Source organism: Podarcis erhardii, assembly GCF_964252035.2.
Source record: "Podarcis erhardii genome assembly, chromosome: Z".
NCBI lineage: Eukaryota > Metazoa > Chordata > Lepidosauria > Squamata > Lacertidae > Podarcis > Podarcis erhardii.
Window position 1 is genome coordinate 5,582,893 of NC_138504.1, and position 24,060 is coordinate 5,606,952.

The 24,060-nt window shown below is 44.2% G+C and overlaps 1 protein-coding gene across 5 annotated transcripts in view; it reads right to left on the reverse strand.

Moving 5' to 3' along the window:
* MCF2 (MCF.2 cell line derived transforming sequence) overlaps positions 1-24,060 on the reverse strand; it is a 73,333-nt gene that overhangs the window by 14,661 nt on the left and 34,612 nt on the right. For 3 of the 5 annotated variants that reach the window (XM_081847912.1, XM_081847916.1, XM_081847915.1), the window contains 16 exons: positions 23,407-23,556; positions 20,989-21,113; positions 19,808-19,922; positions 19,265-19,384; positions 18,594-18,785; positions 16,550-16,741; positions 16,034-16,205; positions 13,068-13,156; positions 11,573-11,661; positions 11,131-11,197; positions 9,797-9,912; positions 9,585-9,654; positions 6,883-6,975; positions 4,162-4,254; positions 3,056-3,181; positions 1,345-1,566 (listed from right to left, as the gene is read on the reverse strand). In XM_081847912.1, coding sequence (XP_081704038.1) covers positions 1,345-1,566; positions 3,056-3,181; positions 4,162-4,254; positions 6,883-6,975; positions 9,585-9,654; positions 9,797-9,912; positions 11,131-11,197; positions 11,573-11,661; positions 13,068-13,156; positions 16,034-16,205; positions 16,550-16,741; positions 18,594-18,785; positions 19,265-19,384; positions 19,808-19,922; positions 20,989-21,113; positions 23,407-23,556 — 2,031 coding nt within the window. Of the gene's footprint in view, positions 1-1,344; positions 1,567-3,055; positions 3,182-4,161; positions 4,255-6,882; positions 6,976-9,584; positions 9,655-9,796; positions 9,913-11,130; positions 11,198-11,572; positions 11,662-13,067; positions 13,157-16,033; positions 16,206-16,549; positions 16,742-18,593; positions 18,786-19,264; positions 19,385-19,807; positions 19,923-20,988; positions 21,114-23,402; positions 23,557-24,060 lie in introns of all 5 variants that reach the window. The other 2 variants (XM_081847913.1, XM_081847914.1) reach the window with 2 other exon arrangements.

Below are 24,060 nucleotides of genomic sequence, written 5' to 3' on the forward strand. Positions count from 1 at the left end.
AGCAACCAGATTATCACACATAAACAAACATGTTGGCTAGTTCATATCTGGTCCTAATTCAAGGTGCTTGCATTAGTGCAGGGGTCAGCAAACTTTTTTTGGAGGGGGCCAGTTCACCGTTTCCCAGGCCTAGTGGTGAGCTGGACTGCACATGCTGGTCCTTTCATCTGCAGAGAACAGGGATTGATCAGGTATAGGAGGGGCAAGATGATCTTTCAGTTCAATTTACACAGCTTAAGTTACGGTCTTCCATCCTCTTTCTGAAAGCCAACATTTGTATTTTTGTTAACAGTTCGGCTGGAATAATCAGAGCATTGATCCATCTAGCTCAGTATATTGTCTACACAGGCTAGCAACAACTCTTCTGCGTTTCAGGCAGGAGACTCTCCCAGTCCCACATGGATGGAGCTGGGACCTTATGCATGCAAAGCAGGTTCTCCAGCACTGTAATTAACCTTCCCTTGCATGAAGCAGCTTTTACACTCAAAGGAGATGTAAGGAACACCAGGATTTTTCCTGGAATTACAAATCCCTGAAATGTTCGACTTGTGAGAACAAAGGAAGGACTTGACACAAATGCACACATGCCTGGAGCGTAACAAAAGGCAGTTCACCAGAAAACTGCAAATCTGCAATCAGTGAGAAGAAAATCCATTGTCACAAATTCTGACAGAACTATCATAGGAGCAGATGGCTGGTTGGGCACCCAAGGCAGATGCAAGAAGCTGATAAGTATCAAACCAGAGTGAGGGTCTTTTAAAAAGAGGCTCAGAATCTGCTTTTATACTGTCGGTTAATGGAATGGAATTGTTATGAGCTTATTATTATTGATGCAAACTTTCATGCAAACTGCTCTGGGCACTGTCTTACATAAAGTGGTACAGAAGAATCTGAAATAAAGGTAAATAAATAAATAAAACCATTTTGGGGAGTGGGGCAATAAACCTAGACTTTATATATTGTTGTCTGGTTGGGAAAATTTCCTAAATATGTTCCACTTCAGATCAGCAGTGTAGTGTCTGTTGGCACTTAAAAAAAATAATTATTGGAACAGGAAGATTAACAATAACATAACACCATATAATTCTTTCCAATTAATCTAATTTTGTTCCATGCTAGCCACTTATCCACTTTTTTGGTTTTTGCATTTGAAAAGGGAAGAGAAAGGGAGGGGGGAAGGGGTGGATAATCTAACCCGCCACCCCCCCAGAGAAAACAATGTCGCGCTGTGTGTGTGTGTGTGTGTGTGTGTGTGTGATGCAGTGATGAAGCACTTTGCTAAAAACCAACAACAAATGAAATGCCAAAGGTGGAATGCTGAATCTCCTTGAGGCTCCCACTTACCTTCAGAAAGTGCTTAAAACTGTATGAGGAGCTTTTGTCGTGGCTGTCGCCGTGGTCCTCTCTCTTCTTGCAGAAGACCAGCGCTTTCTCATAGAGGAAGAGGTGCCTTTGCATTGGCTTGAATCTGGCCAGGTCCTTCATTTTCGTGGGACCTTTCCTGTGCCCCGTCCATACACTGAAAGATCCTTGCATCAGCACTTTGCCCAGCTCACCGATGTCTCCCTGGTAAGAACAATTGTATTTTGTTTGCTTGTTTTTAATTCACACAGGGGTTTCTTATCAGAAAAGTGACTTACAAAATAAAACAAAGCCTTCCGAAGACCCTTTCAAAGAGCTGCCTTGCTCTATTCCTTTGAAAGGGGCTTTATCCTGGCACTGCCAATCAGCTGAACCATGGTGTTTTCCAGCACCCTTTTGGCCAAGGCAAGTCCTTATCTGCCCTGTGCCTGACATCATATACCCCTTATGGTTCTGTTTTGGCCAAAATGGTCTCCTTGCCCATGAAGAGGGAGGGGCACCTCAGCATTGCAGCCAAAGCGTTCTTCCCCAGCCAGATGTGGAATTGCCAGGAAATCCGCTCCACTTCCGCGTGGGGAGGAGTTGTGGTAGACTGTGTGACCACCCACTCTCCTCCGGGGGGGGGGGGCGTAGTACCGCATTGCCCGGGGGATCCCGGCCACATCAGCGACCGGCCAGCCAATCTGCTGGCTGCAGTTGTGTGGCCGGGACCATTTAAAACAGAGGCGCAAGCCGACGGGCTTCCTCTTTGGCTCGCTTCCTCAATCACCTGCCCTCCCTCCCTATTTTGCAGGTTTTGTTCCTTGACCTTGCTATGGACCTTGGTTGGTCGCCATTGAGGGGCCTGGTAGGAATTTTTCCACTTGGCAAATTGGCACAGGCCATTTGGTTTTCGCCTACCTAGTAGCAATCGTCACAACTTTGTTAGGGTTGCAGTTAGGCATTGTTTGACCTTATGATGGGGGAGGGGAGGGATGGCCATCACCTGCCCCTCCAAGCTTAAGGGTATTCCGTTAAAGGAATCTGGGGGTGTCCGAAGCCCGGGGCGGGGCTAGGGCCATGACACGACCCCGACGGGAACACCAGGGGGAACTTGAGTTGGTCTGCATCGACGGGGCTCTCTCTACCGGTGATTAACCCTTACTGGACTCCCTGTGTGATGGGCAGGAATCAGATATAGTTGGGTCCATTCAATGCCTAAGCCGATACCGCTCACATTCTGTAAGCAATAAAGCTGTGGCCAAAATTTGCCCAATAACATTAACTTAATATTTGTTTCCTTGTGTGTGTTATTTCTCAACAAGGGGGTGGCTTCGGGGTCTCGACACACAGCTGAACCTAAGACCTTCCACATACAAAGCAAGGTCCTCCCCTCTGCTCCTAGATTCCAGACTCAGTGGCCTTACTGGAGTGCTATTCAGATAGTAACACAGAGATGGCTGCTCCTCTTTTTATTATTATTAATACCCTACCCATCTGGCTGTGTTTCCCCAGTCACTCTGGGCGGCTTATAGCATATCTAGATGGAAGTGTACTAAGCCAGTCTTCCTGCATTCGGAGCCCCTTCTGCTCATTCTGCTGAGTGGGGCCTCGACATCTGCCCCCCAAAGTCCTGCCCTGACAGCCCCACTGCATCCCATTCCCACTTAACAGCACAACGGATGCCTTCCCAACCAATGAAAAGTCTACTTACATCATAGCCAGTTATCGAAATCTGATGCATGGAGTCGTTGACTGACTTCAGCAAATCCAACATGGCGACCAGTGCCTCTTGGAGCTCCTGGACGCCTTCACAACTTGTGCTGTATTTCAGCAGCTCCTGAAAAAATATCAAAGTCTGAAAACATCCTGAAGTCAGGATTTTCTCTGCAGTCCAGGCCGCTTCACATAGAAATATGTCAAACGTTGCATTGACTGCAATAAGAACGTCAGAAGAGCCTGCTTGCTGGATCAGAGCAGCAGCCCATCTAGTCTAGCATCCTGTTCTCATGGTGGCCAACTAGATGCCCTGAGAACAACAGTGCTCTCCACACTTGTGATACTCAACAACTGGTATTCAGAGCCAGACACTTCTGACATCGGAGGGGCCACATGTTCACTGTGACTAGTAATTATCAATAGCTGTATCCTCCAGGCATCTGCCTAATTGCCGTATTTTTTGCTCCACAAGACGCACTTTTTTCCTCCTAAAAAGTAAGGGGAAATGTGTGTGCATCTTATGGAGTGAATGCAGGCTGCACGGCTATTGCTGAAGCCAGCAGAGCAAGATCTGCGCAGCGCCTCTTGTTCTGCTAGCTTCCCAGCGAAGCGGGAGGAGGAATGGAAGGGAGCCCTTACGGAGCCCCTTTCATCCCTCATCCCGCTTCGCTGGGAAGCCAGCAGAGCAAGAGCCGCTGTGAAGCTTGCTTTGGCTTTTCAGGGAGGTGGGAGAAGGGATGGAGGGCAGCCCACCAGTCCCTTCTCCCACCTCCCAGAAAAGCCAGCAAGAGCCGCTCTATCTTTAAAGAGCTGCGCTGAGCATGTCTGCGGCTCTTGCTGGCTTTTCTTGTTTTTCTCCTCTAAAAACTAGGTGCGTCTTATGGTTGGATGCATCTTATATAGTGAAAAATACGGTATATTTTAAAGCCATCTAATTTGTTGGCCTTCACTACCTCTTGTGGAAGTGGATCCCAGTGCTTGGGAGTTTAGGAGACTCCCCTCACAGAGCTACAGTTCCCAGAGCTACCATTCTGCGAGGGGGTGCATTCCTGAAAGATGGAAGTGGTGTCGATCCATTCTTAGGAACAATGACATGAATACCTTCAGGAGCAGCTGGTATTTTGTTAAGCGTTGCACAGGTTTGAGCAGATAGGAATCCAGCGCAAGCTTATGCTCCAATTTCCTTTGGCATTCCTGCAACAAAACGGAAAGGCAAAATGTGGCACATTGTGTATGTCATCTTTTAAAATAAAAAAATATTAAATTCAGTACATGATTTTGGACTGGTGTAAAATTTTAACAAGAGGCGTTGAGGTTTATAAATTAAATGATTGGTAGCAATGTAATCTTAGCACCAAAATAGGCAGAGTAAACAATTAAGACTTGGAATTTGCAACAGCAATGATCATAGCAGCCAGACTAGCCATTGGAAATCAGTTAAGTCCATTGACATATTGAAATGGTATAAAAACATATGGTATGTAGCACTGTTGTTCATATTGTGAAAGAGAAATTAAAGGAAGGGCACCAAAGTTATTGAGAAATGGAGTTTGTTAAATATTGGAATGCAAAACTCAAAGACAATGTCAAGCCTTATATATTTTTGCATTCACATGTATAATTTAACAGCCAGTTTAAAATATAATAGTTACCAGGGATGCTCAAGAAGTGTATACAGCACTTTTTAATTGACTTTTGGTTTCAGAATACAGTGATATTACAAAATTATATATATATTTATTTGGCGATGATTTGATTACTTTGCATTTTTAAATGTTTACAAAAGTTAACACTTTAAGTTTTTTTGCAGAAGCTAATCTGGATGAGTGCTGAACATACAGGTCACTGGGAGGGGCCCAATGCTGCTTCCTCAGCCCCTGGAGAGCTATCACAAGGCCCAGGAGATGACAGTAGGCTAAAGAGGCAAAATCTAAAGGTTGTATAAAGCAGCTGATGAATAAATTTGTTCCTAGCTGTATTTTCAGATGATTTCTTAATCCATGTGCCAGGATCTCATTAATAGGCTACCTGCAATCTTCTATGTCCTCCAAATGCGCCTCACAATCAGCATTATGGAAATGATGCAAAACTAGAGCTATCAAAATGAATGAGCAAAAATTTTAGAAGTTGTTGCCCAGTTTAGGATACATATACATTTCCGGTTTGTCGAAGCAAGTCACCTCAATAGCACTGGGCTGAGATATTACAGCACCTGAGGTGGACCCCAAAATGCTGCCCCACTCCCTAGTGGCACAGCATGGGAGGGGGCCACAGGGAAGGTTGTCCCAGGTACAAAATTGTTAGGGGGCACAGAATTTCAACACGCGGTGCTGCCTCAGTACAGCTGTGCACTTCCATTGCTGGGCTCTGTTAAAAATGGCTTCTCCATGCGAACCAGGAAGTGACCTCTCCAGACAACAGAACAACTCTTGTTTTCTAACTTTTGCAGCTGTGATCCCCTGGGTGATGTGGACGGCATTAGGCAGTTGAATGTCATGAATGAGCCAGCTCCCAGTGACGGTTTGCAACCAGCTGAAGAAAGCAGCCAGGAACAGAGAGGGTCATTGGCTAGTGCCAACTCCCCCACCCCTTGGAATGCTGGTTGATAAGGGAATGGCTGAGAGTGAGCCGGAACCCAGCCAACGCTCTTGAGAAGTGCAAACTGGCGCAAACAGAGAAGGAAGCAGTTTGTCAGAACGGGAAGAGATTGGAGCTGAGCCAATCCCTCCTAAGAGTACACTGTCTCCTAGGTGGAAGTCACAAACTATACCCACAAATGAGGAATGGATTTGTAAACTAAACGAATATTTGATTTTGGCAAAATTAACTGCTATAATAAGAAATCAGTCGAATGAAAAATTTAAAAAAGAGTGGAAAAGTTTTGATGAATATATGGCAAAATATTGCTCAAAAAAAGATGGTACTAGATGGAAGAAAAATTAGTAAGGAAAGATAATAAGAATATATAGATGATTTGAGAAGATTGTAGAATGCAAAGATTATTGTAAATTGTATAATGTGGAGGAAATTGAGTGGGGGTGGAGGGAAGTGGGAGGAAGGAGAAAAGAATAATATGATGGATTGAGGAAATATAAATGTAAATGTATGGGGGGACGGGGAAGAAATGGTGTTGGCTTTGCTACATCTGTATTGTAATGTAATATGTGAAAACCAATTAAAAAAAAACATTGTAACAAACAAACAAAAGAGTACGCTGTCTCATGAGTGGGCTGGCCTTGCACCACATCATAAGACAAGCCTGAAAAAATCAGGCCGATGGCCCATCTAGCCAAGCATCCCATCCTTACCAGTGGCCAAGAAGGAGAAGCTTGCAAGCAGGACCCGAGCACAGCAGCAGCACTCTCCCCTCCTGCAGTTTGCAGCAACGTGTTTCCAAAAGCATTGCTGCCTCTGACTGTGGAGGCGGAGAACAGCCATTGTGGTGAGTAGCCACAGGTAGCCTTATCCTCCACGAATTTGTCTAATACTCCTTTAAAGCTATCCAAGTTGGTGATCATCATTGCCCTCCTGTGGCAGTGAGTTGCAAGAACCAATGATCCCTATCTTTAAGTCTGAACAAAATGCTTGTTTAACCTGGATTGTGCATTGCTTTGTAACGATTTGCTGGGTCTCTGGACCATAATAAGGATTGATTATGATTACATTTCAATCCCAACCTTTCCTCCAAGAGCTCAGTGTGCCATACATGGTTCACCTCTCCTCATTTTATCCTCACAACCACCCTGCAAGGTAGGTTAGCTTGGCAGATAATGACTGGCCCAAGTGAGCTTTTCGCCTATCACCATAACAATGTGAAAATACCTGGAAGAAGAGGCTTTCTGCACACTGCCTCCACAGGTATTCAGATCGCGGCTTATTCTGACAATATTTCTCGTACATCTGAAAATCTTCCCGCTGCAGGAGGGAGGAAAGAATGATAAATATGTAACACCCCCTTGATTCCAAGTACATCCATTGCAGGGAACTTGTGTCAGACAGCCACAGAACCTGTAGCTGTCTAATTCAAGTGGAACAGCCGTACACCTGACCACAGAATTGTAATAATAATATTTTTTTATTTATACCCCGCCCTCCCCAGCCAAGGCCGGGCTCAGAGCGGCTTACAAGCAATAATAAAAACAAGATGAATGATTACAACTTAAAAACAAAAATAAAATACAACATTAAAATAATGGAACATTAAAATATTAAAATGTAGCCTCATCGCTGGAGGAGAAGGAAAAGAAAAAAGAAAGAGAGGGAGGGAGAGAATCAAATTGGCTCCAAGCCAAAGGCCAGGCGGAACAACTCTGTCTTACAGGCCCTGCGGAAAGAAATCAGATCCTGCAGGGCCCTGGTCTCATGAGGCAGAGCGTTCCACCGGGCCGGAGCCAGAGTTGAAAAGGCCCTGGCTCTGGTTGAAGCCAATCTAACTTCCTTAGGGCCTGAGACCACTAGGGTGTTGTTATTGAGGCTCTCCGTGGGGCATACCAGGAGAGGCGGTCTCATAGGTACGAGGGTCCTAGGCCGTGAAGGGCTTTAAAGGTCAAAAGCAGCACCTTAACTCTGACCCTGTACTCCACCGGGAGCCAGTGCAGCTTGAAAAGCACTGGATGAATATGCTCCCATGGCAGAGACCCCGTGAGGAGCCTCGCTGCAGCATTCTGCACCCGCTGGAGTTTCTGGGACAGCTTCAAGGGCAGCCCCGCGTAGAGCGAATTACAGTAGTCAAGCCTGGAGATGACCGTCGCATGGATCACTGTGGCCAGATGGTAGAGATGGAAGCGATCCCGAGCGTCACCTAGTCCAACCCCCTGCAATGCAGGAACCTGTTCTGGATCACAGAAATAGAGCACATGCACTGCATGCTAAAGGTCCCAGGTTCAAATCCTAATATCTCTAGGTAGGACTAGGCAAGATCCTTGTTTGAAACTGGGACAGTGCAGTATGACTGGGGTGGGACACCTCAGGCCTGGCGAAGACTGCATATTATTATTATCATTATTATTATTTATTAAAATTTAAATGCCGCCCTTCTCCTGAAGATCACAGGGCAGTTTACAACATAAAACCACAAAATGCATAACATAATGACAACAACAACAACAACACACACACACGCAATTGAAAAAGCCATAGATTGTTTAATCAGCCAATGACCTAGCTGAAGAGGAATGTTTTTGCCTGGTGCCTAAAGATATGTAGTCATACTAATAATGATGATAATAATTTATTATTTATATGCTGCCCATCTGACTGGGCTGCCCCAACCACTCTGGGTGGCTTCCAGCAAAATATAAAACCAGAGTAATGAAGGCACCAGGCGAGTCTCCCTGGGGAGAGCATCCCATGAACACTCATCCATCCTCTTTGGCCTCTGAGTCTGACCTTGTCCACTGTGGCCCTTGGAAGGGGTCCCCAGAAGGGAATGTGGCCCCCACACTGCAAAAAGCACCGCCCCACACAGAGACGCATTGCTGCTCCTGTTTAGTGAGTGAATGGGAAGCAGAAAAGTAATGCTGTTGGTTCCAGCAACATAGGAAGTTGCCTTATGCTGCGCCAGGACATTGGGTCAGTCTAGCTCACTATTGCCTACCTCAACAATGGGGAAGTTTTTCCTGAAGTTAGCTACATTCCCTTTGGGGCAACCAGTTGGAGGCAGGATGCTGGTGGTGGGAGGAAGTGGGGCCAAGGTGGGGCTAATCTCTCCCCACCCAACCGCCTTGTCTACCACTCACCAACCAACAGGGGAGGGACAATTTTTTTTTACTAGTGGTCTAAGTTGAACACATGCAACAGGCTTTCCTTAAACTTCATGCTACAAGGCTGGGGAATGTTTTTCGACATGGGCAGCCTTCTGAAGGCCACAGGCTGATGATGTTTGGGACCATAGGCGAAAGCAGGCAGAGCAGAGAATGTGGGTTTTACAGGGACACGGGTGGCACTGTGGGTTAAACCACAGAGCCTAGGACTTGCCGATCAGAAGGTCGGTGGTTCGAATCCCCGCGACAGGGTGAGCTCCCGTTGCTTGGTCCCTGCTCCTGCCAACCTAGCAGTTCGAAAGCACGTCAAAGTGCAAGTAGATAAATAGGTACTGCTCCAGCGGGAAGGTAAACGGCGTTTCTGTGCACTGCTCTGATTTGCCAGAAGCGGCTTAGTCATGCTGGCCACATGACCCGGAAGCTGTACGCTGGCTCCCTCGGCCAGCAAAGTGAGATGAGCGCCGCAACCCCAGAGTCGGCCATGACTGGACCTAATGGTCAGGGGTCCTGTTACCTTTACCTTACTTCTTAGACCAGACCATCCCTCTCCATCCTCCACCGAAACAGGTAAGAGGCATTATCCAGGTTTAAGGACACATTCAGGCCAGACAAAAACAATCAGGGTGTCTAAGTAGGGACGGGAATCATGGCCTGGGGAGAGTTCTGAGGGCCAGACAGGGAGGCCCGGAGAACTAAGGTTCCCCACCCCTGATCTGGAGCAAGAAGGATCATGAGCACAGCTCCAACAACATGCCTACTGACCCTTTCCAAGAAGCAATAGCCAACTTTCTCTGGGGCTTCCACGCAGCTCTCCAGATGGTGGAGGAAAATCCTGCAAGAAAAAGAAAGAGGAAGAGGATGGAGAGGGTAGGAATGAAGAGTGGGTTACGTTTGCTTCCGGAACTCATTTTTAAAGGCATGGGGTGGTAGAGGTGGGGAGAGACTGACAATGCAAAGGTTTGGCAGTGTCTTACTTGTTGTGAAAGTCGTAAATCTCTGGCATGTTTCCAAACAGAACATCTTTGCGGTTTTGCAAGGGGGGTGGCAAGAGAAAGGCCATGGTGGGGTTGTCCATCTCAGCTCTGTAGCCCTGCCGACAGCACAACCCCAAATGCAGTATTAGGCACACATCCAGATTGTCTGACCCCAAAAGGCCACGTTTAGTAGCATCATCACCTCTTGGTCCTAATGCTAAAAATCTCTTTGCAGTCGTGCACCAGCCCCAGAGGTGTGTTTGTTTGGCTTGTGTGTTTTCAGAGTATTATGACAGTAAAAATACCCCCCTGAGTGGCATGTTCAACAGGAGAATGTGAATAAGAATAATAAATGTTACAACTGGAATGGAGAGTAGGGATAGATCAATCTGTCAATTTTGGTTTTGCTCAGTTTCACATCTTTCCCATTATTAAGTTCAGTTCTCCAGATTTGCACATCAGTTTGCATTTATTTATTTTTTAAAGTAAAAAGTCCTCATGAAAATTTATCAGCATCTAGTGGGCATTTCTCCCATTATACAAATTTATTTCTGCATGTGATACTGTCTAATACAGTGGTACCTCGGGTTACATACGCTTCAGGTTACATACGCTTCAGGTTACAGACTAACCCAGAAATAGTACCTCGGGTTAAGAACTTTGCTTCAGGATGAGAACAGAAATCATGCTCTGGCGGTGCAGCAGCAGCAGGAGGCCCCATTAGTGCTTCAGGGTAAGAACAGTTTCAGGTTAAGAACGGACCTCCGTAACGAATTAAGTACTTAACTTGAGGTACCACTGTATGCATATTTCAGTTTTCATCAATTTTGCATGCACAACTTTCTCCTAACACGTTTTTTGCATATTTAACCCTAATGTATATAATTATATTAATTGTTCGATGAATTTGTTTTTGCCTTATTTGTATGCTATTTTGTTTTTAATATGATTACCACAATTGTAGCATTGTCTTGAAAATATTAATGCTATTGTTATTGCGAGCTGCATTGAGATCAGCATTGTTGCTGGAATACAAATATGAAATCATTTTTTAAAATATATATATATATATATCTCAACATTTTTGTACGCATTATTTGGTTGGAGAACTGTATTGCCAAATACAGAGAAGTTTGACTTTCTAAGGGCAGATGCATTTTGGTTTGTGTATTGCTTCAGGAAGTGTGAATTAGGCTAAAACGTGCACAAAACTGAATTCCTCCTCATCCTGCACATCTGTTAGCATCTAGCTTACTTGCAGTCAGATACAGAAGTAAAATAAGCATCCCAGATACATCTAAGGGTGAAGCAAGAAGAAACAAAGGCACACTTACCATCAAAATGGTGAACAACTCCTCAACATAAACCCGCTCAGTTTCTATAAGCTCGTTTATCACATAGCTAAAATGAAGAGGGGGGGGGGAATCAAGGTTGGGTACATGTAGAAATTCCACAAAGAGCTGGGGGAAAACAGTAGCATGCTGCTTTCTAAATATGCAATAATTTATTGGAGGAAGAAAAACATAAATATTCTAGTCCTCATGTTACAAAGATGTGCTTGAAAGGGTGAGAGTAAAGCCTGGTTATTCCTCACCCCCCACCCCACTGAAGGGGCGTACATTTTGCTTTGGATGAGGCCTAATCATCACATCAAGGCCAAGGTCATTCTTTGAATGCTTTGAGTAAAAGGAACAGAGAACTTTCCCAAGCACAAATCAGGGTTTGTTTGCATGACTAGCAGAGAAGTTGGTGGATTAAAAAGGGGCCGAAGAATACCTTTTTAATATGTCTAAACTGTCTTCACTTTCTGATATGCAGAACTGCAGCGAATTCCTTTTCTCCTGATAATCGTGCATCACTTCAATCTGGAGGGAAACAACATGCTTTAGGAAGAGAAAAATAATAATAATAAAAGCTTTGAAGTGACAACTTGAAGCCTGCTATTTTAAAATGATTCATGTGCTGCCCTAAACGTGAACTTGCATTTTGCAATGTACTAGTGGGGTACCATCGCTGTTAGAGGAATGTTTTTTCAGCATGGGGGCCTCATTCCCCAGAGGACAACTTTATGGTGGCCACACAACTGCGGTTGGGGGCAAAAAGAAATAAAAGTGTAGCCAGAGGCAAAAAAAAGGGGGAGCAGAGCAACAGATGTGATTTTCACCTTTGTACATCATGCAACATTCCAGCAATGTAAAAAGCCAGAGGTTTCCAAGCACATAATAAGCATAATTACTGATCAAGGATTTATTGCACCTAGGCAAAAGTAGACAAGGAGGTCACAGAGCATGACCAACAAATAGGAGTCAAAGAGGGCTGGGTGGGTAGGGGCTACATTTGGAGTTCCCCATCCCTTGCTTACTGTCTAGAATCTGACACAGGAGAGTCAACAGAAGAAGGGGAAGGAAATAGTAGCAGGATGGAAGAATGAGCTTGAGTAAGCTTGCTCATCTCCTTCCCCTCTCTTCCCCTAGCACAGACTCAAGGACTAGAAGCATCTGCTTCCTAATTTAAACAAACCACTGCCTAAAGCAGCCCACTCTAAGCTATTGTTAGCTTAAACTCCGGCTCTTTGAAACAAGAGAAGATCAAACCATGGTTTCTGAACCAAGATTGTTAAATAAACCATAGTTTAAAACAACTTCCGCACCCCAGACTGAATTCAGCAACAAACTGTGGTTAGTTTACACTCGGAGGAAAATGCTTCCGATCTCCAAGCCATACCAAAGGATCAATGAGCCATGATCCAATGGCTTATCCAGGTTAGTTTATGTAGCACTAATTTAAAGCTTGGTTTGGGCATTTCGTCTGAACCGGGCAAGTGAGTAGGCATAAGACTGCACTGATAAAACTTCTGTCCCATTTACACATTTTAGCTATGTGGTCTCCCGTCCATCTTGTTTTTTTATGCTTGTTCTGGACAAGGAGTGTCAATGCTGCATGAAAAGATGTGGTTTGAGGAGCACTTTGTTAATAGTATGCAGGATTTCCCTCAAAGTCATTCCTTTGACTATGGTATGTAGCCAAAACAGCACCAACCATGCACAACAGAGAGGAATCAAGCACAACAAGGATAGATCATGTTCAGTCTCCTTAGAATGCTCAGCATCTATTGCAAGTAGGGAGACTGAAGTTGGTGAGGAATGGAATGGAGTCCCTTAGAAAAGGGCATGGCTGGCTGGTTGGATGGCAGGTAGGAACACGGAACAGGACCATTCCACATTGATTTTGTGGACGTCACACTTGTACTTAAACATTTTTAATCACCTACCTTGCGGGAACTTTGAGATTTCCTTGAAGTCTTCTTCCCAGGCAGTGAGATATCAAATGAGAATTTCAAACTGGAATTAAAATCTACACCTTGGAAATAAGAAAAAAAAAGAAAGGCAGATTATAGTCTACAAATTACAGATTACTTTTGTGCAAAGGAATTACATTAAACTACATTACACCACCTGTTTAAAAGGTAGATATGTTCAGTTAGTTAATGCTGGAAACAAAATAGATGTGAGTGTGTTCCTGTGTGCACACATGTTTTAACAAACAGGATGAAACATTTTAAAAGAGAAAAAATGTTATTGGGGGGAACTATTAATTATAACAAAAGATTTGAAAATAAATAAATGGCGTTTAGGAAACAAAAGAATTTTTTTACTAAGTAATCACACAGAATTTGAAATGAACAAAATCTGAGATTAAAAGTTAAAAATTCATAATCTGACAAGGTACCAGGAAAAGGTCTGAAGCATCCTATTTTGCTTTACTGCCTCTTCAAGTTTCATTTTTATTTTTTATTAAATTTGTATACCACCATTCATCTGCAGATCGCAGGGCATTGGGTTATATCCTACTCGGAGTAGACCCATTGAAGTGGCTACATTTGGACTATTTAAATGTCACTACTTGACTGTTGTTAAGCTGGCCACTATTTGACTATTTGTACATAACTCTGAGATCTAATATTATCATTATTCATTTATATACCCCTTTTCACTCCAAAAGCCCCCCCCCCCAAAGAAGAGTGGCTAATAATATTTTAATAAACAACAGATAATGTGCTATATCCAGCTTTGATGGCATTTCTTGGGTAATTAAATTTCCCACGCAAACCTGCACCATCAAGCCACCATATAGTTGTGGAGCTAGCATTTATTCATGCAAAACTTTATTTATTTAAAGTACTTCTACACCAAACTTCAGCTTAAAAACACCCAGGACATCAATCAATCAATCAATCAATCATTTAGAAACACTCCTAAAAAACTACAATTCCCGGGATTCTTTGAGGGTAGCCATGATGTCTGTTTAGAGTGGTATAAAACTGCTTTAAACTCATAATGCAGCTGGACCACACTGAAAGGATTTCTGGATATAATGGAAGGGTGGAAATACTGATAAGGTTACACATATCACTCTACCCAGCCCAAGTCCTTTAATACACATATTTCCTATAAAATCTAACCATATATATTTTCTATGTTAAATGAATCTAAAATAAGGCCCCTCAAAGGAAAGGCAACGGAGATCCTTTCCAGGAGAAGATGCAACTGAGGAAGAAAAGGATCTAATTTTATTGACATAGAAAAGGATCTAATTTTATTGACATAGATAAGTGTTGAATATCCGTTAGATAGAAGAAGCACCTTTAATGAAGTAATGGGCAAAGGATGTTGGGAGAAAAACAGACGCAGAAGAATGCAAACAGATATGAAGAGAAGCTGCCCCATCTTCAAACTGCGCTGTTGCAAAAATAAAACGGTTACAACATTACTACTTCCACAAGGTCTCATTGATGTCGGACAGCATCATCAGAAAGAAAATCCCAAATAAGGTAGAGGGTTTTAACTGCATTTGCCCGGCTGCCTACAACCTCTTAAAATGACAGGCAGCACTTCTGTGAGAAATCCCTAAGGATGTTAACTGGGAGAAACCCTAAATCAGCATATACCAAATACATAAATAGCACAATCCCAGTTTGGGCTGGACAACCAGTGGTTTGCTGAGCACAAATGACAGTTCCCAGGGGGTTCAATAAAATGATCATTTCTGCTGACAGTCTGAGATTACAGAAATCAAAACGTCTTGTTCACATGTTACACTGAACACAGGTAAAAGCTGTCTATGCATGTATAACTATTTATATGAAAGAGTGTTACACTTGCAGATTTGTACAGCTTAGCTGTATCAAAACACAGGTACACAGACTGTGGACTCATCTATACAGCTGCAAATATAATGTTTTAGGTGTGTTTTAAGTGCATTATACAAATGTGGCACTAGATGGCGAGGATGAGCTTAGGGCAAATTCAATATATTTTTCAAAACATTTTTTTATTTAAAAAAAGCAATTTCGCAACGTTTTTTATATGTGTCTAGATTCTACCTGTGTTATCGTTGAATGTCACATGTGAATAAGTGCATAAATGTACAGCTCAACTATTTGTGTACATGGATTGTTTATTCGTTGAATGTAACATGAGAACAGCCTTGGAGGGCCACCTGCAAACCAAAACACTTTGCCTGAGAGCTGTCCTGTACTGTAGTTGGAGCACCCAGAGGAATGTAGTCCTCCTTTAAAGTAGAGGGACCCCTGACCATTAGGTCCAGTTGTGGCCGACTCTGGTGTTGCAGCGCTCATCTTGCTTTACTGGCCGAGGGAGCTTTCGAACTGCTTTCGGGCTGCTAGGTTGGCAGGAGCAGGGACCGAGCAATGAGAGCCCATCGCGGGGATTCGAACCGCCAACCTTCTGATTGGCAAGCCCTAGGCTCTGTGGTTTAATCTACAGCACCACCAGCGGCCCAATAGTCCTCCTTTAGAAGATATCTAAAATCTTCAAGCAGAAGTTCCTCTCCAGCAATCACACTGCACATTTATGTCTCCCATTATGTAAAGAGTGGAGAGAAAGCAGTCACATATTAAAAGTGCAATACAGATGAATAATTCAGATTGCAAAAGGGATTCCCTCCATACTATATTAAGTGGAGGCTACGAGAGATATAAATAACAATCAGTTTGGGTTATTTTTTGAAGACACTGTAGGGTACTTAAAGAACACACTCGCAAAACAGCTCTGAGGACTAGAGAAGGAAAAGACGTTGGTGCCCTCCACAGTTAGCTTCACTCTCTGATCACACATACAAAGAAATCTACAACATTATCAAGCCCATTCTCATTCCATCTTCCCCACGGTTACCTAATGAACATTTCTGAATGACGTAACTTTAAAAGCAGGTTACCATGTTTGGGGGAAAACAAAGGAGATTTCGACCGGGGTGGGTTTTCTGGCCGTGGGGCTACCAGCTGCACTGGGCGTGCTTGTTTGTCCGCTAGCTTTTTGAAGCACGCCTGCCTGTTCTCGAACATGCTCCGCACATTCTCAAGTTTCATCTGGACCATTTGTATCCGAACCTGCAGATTCCAAAAAAGAAAACCCCATAAGCAAATCTTGCAGAATTGACTTGTCACATATCACGGGTGTTTGATCAAGCCCAGCTCCTGTGAAGCGGAGGTCAGTTTGAGACACAATATTGGATCTCCTAGTAGTTCAGGCTAGTGATCAGCTCTAATCTGGAAGCCTCCATAAGAGTCAGGGACTCACTTTGGCGTAAAGCCTGGGAGGCAACCCCAGCCTAGGCCAACAAGCTTAATTGCTCCAGTATTTTCAGATTGTTGGATTCAAGGCTAGCACACTGTGTAGCGGAGCTCTTGCTATCACGGCCAGCACGAATGCGATTCCTCTACCACGGGCCTACCTTTAGTTCAGGAGTTAAGATGGGCTCAAAGTCAGAGTACAGGGTTTGTGGGTCAGCATATAAATGCAGCGAAGAACTCTCAAGGAAATTCTCTATGTCTTGGAGAGCTTTCTGGGCACCTTCTCGAGACTGGCATTTATCCATCTGCTGGTTGGCTAGAAGGTAGGCTCCTTCATCGCAGCACTCCAGGGCCTGGTGAAAAAACATGAGTAGGAACAGGTTGATGGTCATGCCTAGGGTAATGACCAACTGGCAGTCTGTAGGCAGCAGTGGACTTCCCCTCTCCCATCTGTTATGAACAGGCTTAGAGGACAGGAGGAGATTCAAGGTGGAAGTACTGTCTCCAATGTCCTCTTCCAACCAGCTCCAGCAACTGCCTAACCCTCTTATTCTGCTGCATTGTTGTCATCATGTGCTTTGCATCCAGTGCCAGGAAAATCACGGGTCACCCTTATTAAGGAGACCTCCTACACTGTCCTAGACAGAAGAGGTGGCTCTTTTATCATTCTCTGTGAGGGTGACTCCTCCATAGCTTCTCCTGTTCCACAGCCATGCTTTGACATGCAATTGCAGAATCAGCTATGAGCTCTTAAAGGGAGGGGCAGTGGAAGAGAAGGTCCAGTCTGTAAGTCTGAGTACTGCTAGGCCATAAGACCTGCAAAAGCAGCCAGAACTTCCAGGATTCCCAAGCGTTTCCCAAGTGCTGTTTTTGGTCTATGGAGGACAGAAAAGGAAGCCAGCTATAACTCAGCTAGCCACATGAGAAGATCCCCTGAGGTTTCTTGCAGAGCTGAGGCTTCTTGGAGACCAGTAAGACCTGCAGCAGCAGTTGGAACTTATTTGTTAATTAAATTCCAAAATACTACACCAAAAAATAAAAATAAACCTCTAAGTCTAATTTTTCTTTCTTATATTGAATTTGCTAATTATTTATATTTTTGTCCAATTTGAATTTATTGAATATGTTTTGTAAATTGACTTCTCTCCCCCACCCCAAAGCTTTTGATGATTGATTACAGGCTGCTTTGGGCACAGAGTTCACTGTGGAAATGCAGCATTTAAATGCCTCTGGTCCACTGCAGAGCAACATCTTCTGCAGCTCAGCCTGCAATTTCCTATGAGACCTGTCCAGGGTCCTGATCTGCCTTGCCTTGGCCAGATCAGACCGGATCTTGACAATTTCTACCACTTCCCCTGCAAGCCCCAAGGCCTGTGGTCCTGATCTCCCCTGTCTCTTGACATTTAACAGGCAGCCTGTGTGGTTTGAAATCAACTGTGCAGGCAAAGGCATCCCACTTTGAACACCCCAGTGAGTAGCCAACTGTCAAGGCTCGCAAAGTGGCATGCATAGATCTTTCCATAGAGCTGTGCAGGATCAGCAGTACCAGCAAAAACAAACATACAAAAACACCCTTTCATTCCAGCCATGTCTTTGCCTGTGCCACAGCTGGTATCATTGATGGGAATGGCTGGGCCAAATAGGGACATAATAATAATAATAATAATAATAATAATAATAATAATAATAATAATTATTATTATTATTATTATTTATTATTTATACCCCGCCCATCTGGCTGGGCTTCCCCAGCCACTCTGGGCGGCTTCCCAAAAATATATTAAAATACTGTAATACATCAAACATTAGGCTCCAGACTGGAGGTTCCCTGCTCCTGGCCTACAAAATTAGAATCCTGAACCAACAAGAAGTCAGCTCCACAATCCAGGATGATGCAATAGTATAATTTCATCTTCTTTTACTACGTTATCTATTCTGGGGAGGAGGAAGGAGCTATGTGGGACACTGAAGCCTCAGAAATGCTATTTAGCCTTCCCTCTGGCTTCTTTAATTTCAAGAAGGTTTCACTCCCACACTTGCAAACTTGTAAATTAAAACTGGGGTTCTGTGGCTAGTAGCCCATCCTGCCCTCCTGCAGGATCACAGCAGATGCACAGCTCCATCCTTTGCCATGCAGAGTTGGACTCTGAAAGCAACGCTCTGTCATTCATTCACTGTGTCTGGAGGTCCACCTCTGGACATTACCTGCTGCAGAGAAGTGAGAAGCTCCAAGGTTCTTTGGAGCTGGTTGTGCTTCCTTTTGATCTCCTCCAGCAAGATATCCGAATGGTGCCGCAGCTCATTACACTGCTGGCAGATCAAGTTGAGGGCGTAGTGGTGGTTGGTTGCCAGCTGGTGCCCATGAAGGATCACAACCTGAGCCTTCCCTGTCAACTCCTATGTAACATCCAAATAAAAGAGGGGGTAGGAGTTATATTTCTAGACTGTGTGAGGCAGAAGGGTCACCATGTGGCCTCACAGGCCTCTCTATCTAGCCCTCAAAGCTCTTCCCAGGCAACACCTTCTCTCCCCAGTCACACACTGTCCCTAATTCACAGCCTCTTTGAGTGTTGTTTCCTGGCTGGAATGTGTCCTTGAACTCTGATCATGCCCCTTGCATGTGAGGATGGAGGAAAAATGTGAGAGAAAGCAGCCTACTGCACAAAGGCAACGCTTACAGTTGTTGCTCTGCCAACTTTTGTCCCTTGTGTCATCTGCTGAAGAGATGTCAGAGTGCCCCCCACCTCTAGCTATCCTGGCCAATAGTCAGGGGTCTTGGAAGCTGTAGTACAGTACCATGGAACACCTCCCCATTCCTGCTCTAGGTGGGTTAGGATGGCTGTTCCTCACTGACACCAATTGGATGGCGCTCTCACCTGTGCCATTTTGTTCAAGTTTTCCAGATCCAACACCCTCTGTTTTACTTGAGAGACATTATCTCCAGTATCCGGCAGCTCCCTTTGCTTCTCCATTAAAAATTCAATGGCTTTACTCAGCTAAAAGGAAGAGGAAATTTTGTCAAAAACAAAAACAAAAACAGGAGGGGCACAATATTATTTAAAGCACAGAAGGGGGACAGAGAAGTGTTCCCCTTGTGTGGTCTACACATCCCTCTTTGCTCTGTTTTCACTTGAAAGTGTTATGTTTGAGCAAGGAAGACATCTGAAGCTAAACAAGCAGAGAATGGGGGTGGCAGGGGTGGTCTTCTGCCCACCACTGGCTCCAGCTCCACACATCAAAGGAGCCACGCCCCCCATGACATCTCCTGCAGATCAAAGGCCCTTCGCAAGGGGGAAAAGGTCCTCTATACCTTTCAAGCACATAGTAGTTGAAAGCTACTGTGTGGGTCAAATGAATATTAAAAAAACGCCAGCAATAGTTTCTTAGCCAAGGCTGATGGGATGGGGACCTCATCCTACCTCTTGGAAATGTTGCTCGAATTTCCAAAGCTGCAAATACTGCTCCATCTTCAGCTGATGTTTCTCCCAGAATCCATCAAAAGCAATTTCCATTTCATGTAACTGTGCCAGCAACCTTTTTTTCACAAGAGGGAGCTGATTTAGTTATCCATTAAAAAAAAGTACTATGTAACCCAAGAAAATCATTAATAAAAACAATAAAAAAAACCTCAACTGCATTTCTACCAAGTGGTCCCAAGCCATTAAAAAAAGACATTTTTACAAAGAGCTCAACCCCTTAAAAAGAAAAAGAAAAAAGCAGGCACCTTTTAGACTTCACACGATGTCCCTGATGTGGCATCGTCAGAAATTTAAATGGACTCCAGCCACCCAATGCCTATTTGGACTGCTGAGGACTGGAAACTCCAGAATCCACCAAGGTACTTTGCCAAGCCCCCACTCCCCAAAAACAACCCTTAGGTGTTGTTGCAACCTCCTTTCACCAGGGAACAAATTGTAGCTTGTCCAAGGTAAAAGAAGGATGTCCCATTCAGAGGTGGCACAGGTGCAAGACAGGTGAGTATGTTTCCATTGCACACAGAGAAGAAGAGGTTGTATCCAAGGTGGTGGCTTGCCTGCTTGCCCCCCATAACTTTTGCCATTGCTGAGGGGTGGGTGGGAATGCACTCCAATGGAGTGCCTACCTGACCCCAGGCACACGGCTACTTTCTTCCCCAACAGGAATGGAAGAGCATCTTCCAACCATCACAGACAACATCAAGCTAGATGGACTGTATAAAGATAATTTCCTGTTCGTATTTTGGGGGGGGAAGAGCTATTGCTCGGTGGTAGGGCTTCCACATGAAGAAGGTCCTAGGTTCAATTCCCAGCATCTCCAGGTAGGGCTTGGAACATAGTACCCAGCCATTGTGACTTAGCAGTCATTGATAGCCTTTATCCTTAAGTTCTCCTGTGCAGTGTTTTGCAGGAAACCTCAGGAGCAGAGAGTGCTCTTATACTCTGGTCCTTCTTATGGGTTCCCAACAGACATCTGCTTGGCCACTGTGAGAACAGGATGCTGGACAAGGTGGGTCATTGACATGATCCAACAGAGTTCATCTTATGTATCTATGCTTTCATTGGACAAGACAGTGATTCTAGTCAACAGCTTTTAAAATGTGCATGATGCTCAACATGCTCACCGGTTGACAGTCTCCCAGTCACCAGATCTCTCCTGTGGTTCCTCTTTGTCAGGTTCATCCATGTCAGGTTCCTCTAAACTACACAGCAGCATGTTTCCTTCTTTGGTCACTGTCGTAATATCTTCCTGCAGCATGTATAATAAGCACTGCTGATTAATATGTCACCAGAACCACCATGGTGGTCTTCCATTTCCAACTCAATGAGATGTCAAGGACCACAATTCCAAAAGGAGCCCTCTGAACCCACCCCTCAGCTGGAAACAAATCTACAGCACATCTGCAATTGCACCTGCTCGGATCAGTCCCTTGCCCCTGGGTATATTTAGCTTGCAGAAGAGAAGACTAAGGGAAGACTAAGGGAATACATGGTCTTCAAATATATGGTGGTGCTGTCATGCAGAAGATGGAGCAAATTTCACCTCTGTTGTTCTAGACGGCATAACTAGAAATATTGAGAACTAGAACCGTCTAATAAAAACTGAATATGTGTTTTATACTGATCAACAACAGGACCAGGGGGCTGGACTCTTCCATTGTATTTCCCCATCAATTTTACTGTTTGTGTGAGTGGACCCACAAAAATCGTAGATGACAAATAGCCATAATCTGCCTGGAAGCGGGAGAAATGAGCAATTGGGACCCTGCCTGCTGTATAAGCAGTCCCCCACACAGCAAACTTAGGCACACTTCCAGAGCCAGTTTGCTCTCATATCGGTTTAGGTATCATGGCTGCTTTTACAGGCACTCTAAACATAATGCCAAGCTCTCCATCAGCCTTATGTAAGGAAGCAGATATGTGCACAAAGGTCCAAGCAGCTTCTATGGAAGAGACACAAACATGGTGCTGTACCATCCATTTTGATCCATCATGACTGCTCTGCTGTGTACCTGAAACATATCACAACTGCTGGATGTGATGCAGGTCTAGCAATACCTGTATTAAGAGACTCAACATTAGGAAAACCTTCCCAATGGTATGAGCCATTTGAGAGAGATGGTGGACTCTCCTTCATTGGAGGTATTGAAGCCACAAGCTGGAATGGCCATCTGTCAGGGACAGGGATGGCTGAATCTGTCTCTTTCGGTTTCACATTTTCCCAGTCTTAAATTCAGTTCTTCACATTTCTGCAGCAAATTGACAATCTGTCCAAGTTTCAGTGCAATAATAATAATCACATTTTTGTATGCAGTTTGGACAAATACATTTTTGTTAAGCCGTTTTCCCTAATATAACACATTTTTTGTTTGCTGTTTTATACATACAATTATATGCATACTTTACTCTGACATGTGCATTTTGGTCTATATTACTTGATTGGGGAACCACAATGCAAAATCCAGAGAACTGTGGATTTTGAAGGTTGTGTTTTGTCTTGGAAACTGCAATTAGGTAGTTTCACCTTCCAATGAGAACTGAATCGATTCCCCCCCTCCCCCGAGTCCCTGGTCAGAGATGCTATAGTTGAGGCAAAATCTCTATACAGAGTTCAGAGTCAGAACTGGCAACACTATTTCCTACTCTGTAATTTTGGATTTCCTTGCTCGTAGGCAGAGTGTAAGGTCTAAGGGGACAGAAGGTAATGCAATATTTGCTTATGAAACTTTGTCTGTACCATGTGCCTTTCTGAAGTTGTAGAAATAAGAAACAAGGAATGACAGCTGGGGCCGAGACACCTAGTTTAAGAAATCACAATCAATCACTTCAAAATGGCAGGATTAATAAGATAGATGCACATCAGTTTGAGCAGGAGTAAAATAATTGTGTTGAAGAATTGCTTTGATGAATGGACTGGATTTCCTTGTCCCTTCCTCCACTCATCAAACATGGCAGCCTTTAGCTAGCAAATAGTGATTCCAGGACAATAATATACCATAGCACAGGGGCAAAAGCAAGGAAAGGAAAGCAGGACAGCGAAATGTAATTTCCTCCCTGACATCCCAACCTGTTTATTGAATAGTTGCTTGTGTGGAGATCATATGACGCTCCCCCCGCCCAACACCTGCTAGGGAACTAGGTTTGTTGCAGAACCCCTTCACATCTAAATGCAATCTGAATTTGGTCTATGGTCAGAGGCAGTAATGGTTCTGAATACCAGTCGCTGGAAACCAGGGGAGGGAAGAGTGTTCTTATGCTCGGGTCCTGCTTTCCGGTTTCTCTTGGGGGCATCTGGCTGGCCACTGTGAGAACAGGATGCTGGACTAGATGGGCCATTGGCCTGATGCTTATGCTAGTGTGCGATTGAGTCCCACCCCCAAAAAAGTCTAGAATCACTTCCCACCCCCTGCACCAGTGCTTTACTCTAATTGTGCAAACCTAAACCTCCAGTATGGGATTGAACCCTTCCTGCAAAAACAGTTATCGAGTCTGGAGGTGACCAAAGTTTTTCACAGGATCAGGTAGTTTCAGATGCAACTTGCCTTCAGCTGATAGTATTTCTCTGTGCGCAGTGCCAGGATGCGTTCAATTGAGTAGGCATCATCTGGGAGCTCTGTTTCTGCCAGCTCCATGCCAAAGGATTGCAACATCTGGGCAATTTCCTTCACTGTTAGTGCAAAGCTTTCTATGGCCTGGGGGAGAAAGTTTTCTGTTAATCAGCTTGGCGTGCCGCTTGGTGCTTAAGCTTGATAAAAGCAGCAGTGAGGTATTTATTTATATAGTTGCTTATTTTCATTTAGGAATTGCTTCCCCTGATGGATTTGCAATGGACAACAAAAAAGCATCGGCAATAAAAACATATTCAGGTCCAATACAGAACAAATTCAGGTCCAATACAGGTATAGACTGGGATAAAAACAAATCTGCACTTTAAAGGATGTTTAGAAAACCAAGGTGTTCTGTAGGCACAAACAGATAATGGAGACTTTCAGACCAGGGGGCTTCCAAATGGAAGGTGCTGCCACACTAAAGGTGTGATTTCCACACAACATGCACCTCCAGGTGATATGGTACCTGCAGGAGAAGGCCCTCTCCTGAAAAGTGCAGTGATTGGTTGGGTATATAAGTGGTGAGATGATGAGCTTTGTACACCAGCATGTCCTGCTAACTGAACACAATGCATTCTCTGGAAATTG